Source organism: Chelon labrosus, assembly GCF_963514085.1.
Source record: "Chelon labrosus genome assembly, chromosome: 2".
Classification (NCBI taxonomy): Eukaryota; Metazoa; Chordata; class Actinopteri; order Mugiliformes; family Mugilidae; genus Chelon; species Chelon labrosus.
The window spans coordinates 20543302-20551859 of NC_140338.1; the positions used below are offsets into that span (position 1 = coordinate 20543302).

Here is an 8558-nt window from a genome sequence, read left to right on the forward strand (position 1 = left end):
GTGGAAACAAAACTAATATTAATAGAATGTTGAAATGTTAGAAGATTGAATATATATAATGACATTCATGAACATCATGAATAAAGTCAGACTCCAACTGCTCTCGAAAACCAATTATCTGAAGCGTGACGGATGAGAGATGGACATGAGGAAAGCAGCGTATGGACTACCAAAAATTAAGCCAACGAAGAAGTAAATGGCCGCGAGTACTTGTGGGTAGTGGCGTCTTTTATGAACGTGACTCCCTGGCTCTAAATTGTTCAAAAACTACATATCCCTCGTGTCTCCGCTGCAGTGGGTTGGTTTGTTTGGGTAAGGGCGAAATTTTGTCAGCTTTTTAATTCTTTACGAAGTTAAATATCCTAAACTAGCTTTTTTTTTTTTTTTTTTTTCACGTGAAACGTTGCTGCTCAAAGTTTAAATTCGACCGTTTCGCATACCGTACATTTTAAACACGACAGTTGTACAGCTGACTGCGTCGTGTCACGTGTGGTACTGAGCCGTTGGGTTCAACAGTCTTTAACCGTAACTGCTTTTATCATTTCGAGGTGTGTATCGGTGTCCTGCATGTCATATATGTCAGATATTGAATGCAACGTTAATCTGAATGTGTGTTAATCTTTCTGTCTTGCTTTGACATGTCTACAGAACAGAAGTTTATTAGGTACACAGCTAGCACAGCTAGCTAAAATTAACATTGTGCTACAAACCACCCTGCAGTAAGGTTTACTTTACCTTCGAGGTTGACATGTTCATGATTTAGGTTTTAGTCTTTTTTATGGAGACTTTATAGTGTGGTGGAAGTGAACCCACTCATCTTTCAGCTCATTGCGTACACCAGATTCATGACAGTCCTGCATTAACCCCCCCCCACATTGTTTAGCTTATGTTGAAGCAGAGTATGAAATGTGGTGATTCAGCTGTATGATCCGTTTGGAGGGTGTAGTTTGTGGTGCAGTGAAACAGGACTGAATCTAACACAAAAGAGTTTCTGCTTTTAAGTGTAACCCACAGACAAAAAATGAGGTTGTCAAACTAATAGAGACATGTTTTGGTACAACACAACACAGTCAACAGTGCTACAAACCATAGACTCTGAAAGTATACAGCACAATTTAATCAACACTTCTCTTGGTTATTTTAAACAAATGCTGCTAGTGCAAGACTGAACATTACAAACCAGTAAAAAATGCCCAACACCTTCCCAGCATCCTCATGAATCTTTATTATTTGTCTCTAAGATAATCAGTTTAGTATTATGTCAAAAAGAGAAAAGCTAGCATCCCATATTACCGTAAATTGCAGATAGGATTCATAAATCTTCACGTCCAAGGAGCCTGAAAAGAAAAGGATTTTACATTTTTACTGGGGGGAAAAAGACAAAAAAAAAACAAAAGTAGCCAGTTTATTTTCTTTCCACTGACTAATCAACTGCACCTTTACAAATACTGTACATAGACAGAAGGTAAGACACAAAGACATATAAATGTACACTCATACTCATTATATGTGTCCTCTTGAGGTGTAAATGTCTACTTCCAGGAGCAAAATAAGTACACAAAGTAATTATTCATTGTGTGTGTGTATGTGTACTAAATTCTTCCATTCTAGTGAATCTGCAATCAAAATTAAAAGGTACTAATAAGTGTTGGCAGTGCAGGCAGTGGTTGGTTATGTTTCTGTATACTTGAGGCATTTAATTTCATCATAACTACTGGAGAGAAATGTTTTTTTAAACTTAGACATTAACTGAGCACCATGTAGAAAATGTCAACTCAAGTGGGGAACAAAAGACGCCCTGAAGCGGTTCAGCTTTTCAAGGGCGGTGTGAATACCTAAATAGACTACATTAGACACGGGCTACAAAATATTAATTAAACATTTGATTGATCAGTGGGGGTTGTTCAAATAAATATGTATTAAATCCTAACATTCCTCTGAATTGTTATGTGACAAAAAAACAGCGATGGAGTTTCCAGAGGACTTCAACCAGCTTGAGCTTCTCGACTCGCATGGACACCTGATTCCCAGAGGGGCCAGCAGCCTGTGGACTGGAAGCAAGGAGGACGAGGACGAGGACGAGGAGGAGGAGGAGGGGGACCACAGTGAGGAGTGGTACCTGGAAAAGGAAGAAGCTCTCAAAGATAAACCAAAGGAGCTCATTCTGTGGGCGGCAGAACACAACCGCGTAAGTGCTGTTTAGTACTGGTGCCTCCTTTGGACCACGTTACATCACCGGTGGGAAGCAGGGCGAGGGTTGAACTGACCCAGGACATCAGATATGACAGCTAAACCGCGGAGGGTCAAAGTATTTCCAGTATTTCTGTCCTCTTGGTTATTATCATCGTGTTATTTTCAGAAAAAATAAGTTAATGAATGCAGAACAATAACTCTCAGCAAGCTAAATACTGTAATTTACCACTATACTAATTATTGGGCATGATATTATCCTGATAATTTAGCAAGTTGACTCCCTAGAGTGAATCCTGGCAGCTGCAGTTTTCATACCAGGCAGAGATGCTACCATTATGGTCTTGGAGATGTGTTGGCCAGTCTTCACCTCTGGTCTTTCAGACAGGAAGCTCAGAATCCAGGAGCAGAAGGAGGATGATATTAGTATAATTATAGTGATAAAATAACAGTACCCAGCTTGCTTACAGTTATTGTTCTGCATTCATTAACTTCAGAATGAGGATTCATCAGCACTGCAATTAGACATGGTAGGCAAACTGAAGAGGACGCAGGGAACTGGGCAGTAACGAGCACATTAATTCTTTTATCAGTCTCTCAAAGCGTTTCATCACCATGGATGTCAGTGACGCTGATCAGTAGTCACTGGGCTTGTCTTCTTTCAAATGAATGACTTAGTAACACAGTTATTATTTAGTCACGTTTATGCTCACCCTCTTCATAAATCTGTATTTGGCCCCCTAACGACATACCTGCCAACATTGAGCTATGAAAAAGAGCGAGATTTTCTGGGGTAGCGGAAATGTGCTACAACGTACGTCCCGAAATGACTCTACAGCTTCTTGGAGGCAAATATGTGTAATTTTAATCGCAATAAAATACAATAAACAATTATACATACAATAATAACAGAAAACCTTAAAATTCAGTTTTTAAACCACACACGTACTAATATAAATGTACATTATTAATTGTAAGTGAAGAAAACCAAACATATTTCGTTTGTGAATTAATAAAATTCAAAATAGCAATTTCCAGTCTGTCGAGCACTTGCGTTAAATTAATATAGTTACCCCCCTTAACAATGGGGTCAAAATAAAGACACGCTTTTACCGAAGTCATCACAGAAAACGAAAAGGCATATTGTTCTTCGCGACCAGCGTTGCCATCACGCCCCTCAGCAAGAACGACCCGATGCTTGGTGTTCTTTCTGTGCCTCCACTGCTTGTTTGCGTTTAGCACAACGTCGTTTTTCCCTCTGCGTTCCATGCGGAAGTCGCCCCGACACAGTTTTACAAGACGCATGGGAGACGCTTACGTGACTCGCGGCGACAAAGGTGAACGTGTCCCACCACGCAGATTGAAACTTTGAAGCATATTTTTCGTTTGTTGTCTCCATCTTGCTCATTTTGTGTAGCCCGGAAATTGATGTAGGCAGTGACGTATGGGACACAAGGCACGCAGAGTGGGAGTGTTTGGGTTGGGTTGCCAGGCTGTCAGGTACCAGGACACATGAAACACCATCGACTCATTTCACTTTAAAATCGGGAGACAGCGGGAGAAATTACAAATCGGGAGCAGGGCAGGAGAAATTGTTAAAAATCGGGAGACTCCTGCATAAATCGGGAGTGTTGGCAGGTATGCCTAACGATAAGGATCACAGAAAAGAGGAGCTGTCAATTTATTTTTCATCATTTTTTCTGATAATGACATAAAAGCACTGGCAAGACTGTGGGTTGAAACCTGCATGTGGTAATGATGATTAATGTATTACTGTACTTGATCATAACTGTCCCATTCAACCCTCAAAAGACTCTTCAGGAGAATAATATATATTTATACTTCTCCCCTGAGCGGCCTGGCGTTCACCCACCAGAAATGTAACCACATGTCATGGCCCAGTTTAAGACTTTTACAGAGGCTAGTAAGTAACCACATAATGATGAGTGGCTTTATCACTTTTAAGGGTACCTCTGCTGTCCATCTGTTGGTACGTGGAGAACTCCATGTGCCCCCTGGGTGATGAAGTTTAAGTGTCGTTATGAATTGACAGGAGAGGCCGTGAACTTCTTGTGAGAAGTCCCGGTGCAACCAGGTATGATGGGAAAACTCCCTGTACGCCAGAGGGTGAAACTGAGAAGCTGCGGTGCGGCGTTCTATAACCCACTTTGTCAACATGCAGTAGCGGAAATGGCACTAGCAATTTTCTCAGCGGCATCAGCACGCTAAGACATATAATAACACTTTATTGACATCTTAATATCAGCTCTTAGACGTCTTGAGGCTTCTCCATCGCCATCATAGATCTTCCTCATCATCCTCAACCCCTGTGAGAGGCTCTGTCCTTTCTCTTCTTCTTCCTTTCCAAACATCCGCTGTGAACTGTTGTCACTGGATTGGTAATTTCTTAGAGTTTAATTTGCACTTCTGTCCATTACTGCGACAAGTCTGGCTGTTTTAAAATGCTAAAAGCTGTTTTAAGCACGCAATGTCCTGGGGACACTGGAGGTGAGCTTGAGTCTTAATGGAAAAACTCATTAAATTCATAAATTCAAGTCTAAAAATTATAATAATAGTGTTACTATTGCAGATAAGAACAATGGCTGTGTCCCGCTAACACAACTCACATTTAGAGATACCCTTTGGTTTCTTACCAAAATAGATTTTGTATATAAATAAGTCCTTGCAGTTTTTTTGTGTACGTTTCCTTCTTCCATAAAAACACGTTGTGCTGGTAACGCGCACTCAGTTTTTCCATGCAGCTCAGGAAATTGTTATGGCATAAGTATGAAATGGCTGATTTTGGAAATTCAGTTAACCAGTTTTTGCTGCTCAGCCTGTTATATAATGTCTAGTCTGCCTCAGGAATGAGTATTACCTTTTGCTATTTTCAAAAAAGTATTTTGCAATACCTCTAAGACCATTATTAAATTGTTGGCCTTTTCTGTTTTGGTTTGAGCAGCAGTTACCATCTGTAATTATTAATCTTGGCCTTGGAAACTTTTTAATCATGTTTTTCAAACAGTAACATTACTGAGCCAGTTTTGGACGTGCTCATCTAACAGTCGCAGCTCCACTAGTGGCCAAAAAGTTTCTTGGTTTGACCAAAGAACCGTCCTGACAAGTGCTTGAGCAAAGTGTCTGCAGCATTCATGCAAAAGAAGAAACAAATTATATCTATCTAAGCAAGGAAAGTCTCACAATGAGAGTTTCTCTGAGTGGTAGATCATATTTGATATATCAGAGGTACACAGTAAATCATCACGATAAAATGTTAAAGTTATAGCTAATTGCTCATATACAGAGGCTTCTTACATGTCTCATTTGACTGTTAGTTTTTAATTTTCTTTAATTTGCTTTTCTTTCAGCTTTCATCAATCCACAGTTTGTTAATTGCTGATCCTTTGCTGGTGAACTGCTGTGATGAGGATGGTTACACTCCACTGCACCGCGCAGCATACAGCGGACATGTTGAAGTTGTTACTGCTCTCCTCGCTAAAGGATCTAAGGTCAACCCACGCACCATCGACGGCTGGACGCCCCTTCACAGCGCCTGCCGCTGGAGCCGCGTCGCAGTGGCGTGTTGTCTCCTGCAGCACGGAGCCGAACTGAACGCCCAGACTAACGGCGGGCTCACACCACTACACCTGGCTGCTTCCTACACAAGCGCCATGAAAACAGACTCTGCGCAGACGCTGGAGCTCCTCCTATCACAGAGGCACCTGAGGCCGGGGCTCCGCAGCAACAGCGGGGAGACGGCTAGTGAGGTGGCTCGACGTAGTGGCCCACATCACTTTCTGTTTGAGATGGTGGAGGACTGTGTCTGTGTGGCACCAATCTCATAAACAAACACGCAGGCGCACGCACTTTCCCACATTTACCCACAGAAGTTTTTTCCTTGCTGTCATCCCTCCATAAGTACAGTGGACAAAGGGTGCATTAGGGCTGAAACTAACACTGAGCTGTGTCCTAGCTCTATCTGATGTCTGTGTTCTCTGTTAGTCCATTACTGGGTTTATCTGTAAATGGGGGAAATGGGTAAGGGGAAATGGCTTGTATTCGTATGTCAAATGGATTATGTTGAAGCATCATAGTTAATGAACTATAAAGAAATAGAAATTGCAAAAAAACTAAATTCCATTTGTATTTTCTTGTCTCTTCAGTTTGGCAGTATAGACTGTCTGTTGCTTTTAAACTAAACTAGGTTGTTATAGCAACTGTCAAGAAGCTGCGGTACAGTAAGACACATGCTATGTTGCTGGGTTCCAGTGTTGCGGGCAATTTATTGCCAAGAAGCTTTCCTTTTAATGCAGAGGGAGTAATCATTTTAGTACTCAGCCACTGACTTGACATCAGTTCAGTGAAACACTGCACAGCTGCCACAGCTGCCACAGCTGGAAACCTTGTATTTATTGTTGTGTTACAAACATTGCTTTATTTATTTTCTGTCATACAGTTAGCCCCATATATGTTTGGGTGTTGATACAATTTTTCTTAAACCAAAACATACTGAAGTTATAATAATCAACATAGGTTTAAAGTACACACTCTCTGCTTTAATATGAGGGCATTCACAACCAAACTGGAGGAAAGGTGTAAGAAATGAACCACTGTGCACAGTCCCCTATTTTCAGGGAGTCAAAAATGACCGGACAGTTGACTCAAGCTTTTTTTCCTGTACATGTGTGGGATTACCTTTTATTATTCTTTTATCCATTAATTAGGTAAATGGTCTGGAGTTATTTACAAGTGTTGCACTTGCATGTGGGAACTGTTGCTCTCTCCACAACATGCTTTCAAAGGAGCTGTCTAATTTTATTTATATAGCATCAATAACAATACAAAAGCTGGCCTGAACCCCCCCCCCCCCAGAGCAAGCATGAAGGCAGTAGTGGAAAAACTGGCTTCTAACAGGAAGACACCTTGAGCAGAACCCAGCTCATAAGGCCGGCCGGGTAGAGGCAGAAAAAAAGGCCACCAAACCGATATCAAAGAACTACCTTCAATGCAGGACAACTGTGACGTCTTACGTTGCCTGTTTCTGGCAACATGCACTTGAACGCACCACAAAGACTGCAGCCAACTGTCTGCTGGCACATAATGTTTCATACCAGCAAGTGTAGAAGAATCCTGCGTCTGTAATACAGACTGTGGTCTGAATGAGAAAAGTCTTACTAGAGAAGTTTGCAAAGAAGTGGAATGTCTCCCCTCAACCCAAAGGACCCAAAGGACCCCACTAACAACTTTGTGTTTCCAGACACCACAGGACACCCTCAGAAGGCCTATGTCTGTTCTCTGATGAGTCACAACTGGTTTAGAAGCACATGGGAGACCTACACAATATTAGGAAGGTGGTCATAATGTTATGGGTAATCAGTGTACATTGGTTGTTACTCCTGCCTTGCCTCCAAGTTGTATTTAACTGCTTTCAAATTAAAGCTGAGAGTTTGCACTCCAGGCCCATATCTGTCATATAACTGACTTCAATATGTTTTTGGTCAGCAGCTGAAATAACAAAAACTGTGTCGGTGTCCAAACACATGGACCTCGGTGGATGTTCACAGTCTTGCAAAACAGTCCATTAAAATAGTTTTATGGGTATATAATTTGAGACATACAAATAACTGGTGGTGAAGGGAGCTCCATCACCTTTCCTTCTCCTGTTTTGTGTCTAGGTTAGCGGGTACTCCGGCTTCCTCCCACCATCCAAAGACATGCTCATTAGGTTAATTGGTGATTCTAAATTGGCCGTAGGAGTGAATGTGAGTGTGAATGGTTGTCTGTCTCTCTGTGTTAGCCCTGCGATAGACTGGAGACCTGTCCAGGGTGTACCCCGCCTCTCGCCCGATGACAGCTGGGATAGGCTCCAGCAGACCCCACGACCCTTAACAGGAATAAGCCGGTACAGAAGATGAATGAATGTTATGCAGAAGTAAACATGTTTATGTAATGTGAAGATGGCGACACCCGGGGCCCCGAATGGCTTAGCTTTAAAACTGCTCTCCAGGAAACCTATGGGTGATGGCACTGAGGATTTATCAGTCTTTATATGCAGTCAGTGGCTGAGGCTCGACTGAGGGGCTGAATAAGAGGCAGTGTGATAAATAAAAAGGAATGGTTAGAGAAGCAGCTTTAGGAGCTGATCTGATCGCTGGTTCGAGGGTGCGGTGCCTTGAGCAAGGCACGTTGCACGGGTTAACTGCAGTATGTGAGCTAGGTTAAATATATGTGTGTGACATTAGTATTTGGGGCCCTTTTATTGATTGCATTAATTGTGAGAGTAGACGATGTAGTCGTATGAACTCGTCGTCGTCGGAACCTTTCTTTGGACGCTAATTTAATGATCTGGCACATGAATGTTCATTTAA

At 41.8% G+C, this 8558-nt stretch overlaps 1 protein-coding gene across 1 annotated transcript; it reads left to right on the plus strand.

Moving 5' to 3' along the window:
- The first annotated feature begins 365 nt into the window (after positions 1-365).
- On the plus strand, positions 366-6642 carry ankrd49 (ankyrin repeat domain 49). Its single transcript, XM_084564065.1, has 3 exons — positions 366-548; positions 1965-2188; positions 5559-6642. The coding sequence occupies exons 2-3, from the start codon at positions 1967-1969 to the stop codon at positions 6033-6035; spliced, it is 699 nt and encodes a 232-aa protein (XP_084420191.1). The 5' UTR covers positions 366-548; positions 1965-1966; the 3' UTR covers positions 6036-6642.
- The last annotated feature ends 1916 nt before the right edge of the window (positions 6643-8558 follow it).

Excerpts from the sequence above, each read along its gene's own strand:
- ankrd49 (XM_084564065.1), top strand. The coding sequence starts at position 1,967 with ATGGAGTTTCCAGAGGACTTCAACCAGCTTGAGCTTCTCGACTCGCAT. Across the intron at positions 2,189-5,558 it reads GGGCGGCAGAACACAACCGC|CTTTCATCAATCCACAGTTT; the intron begins GTAAGTGCTGTT and ends CTTTTCTTTCAG.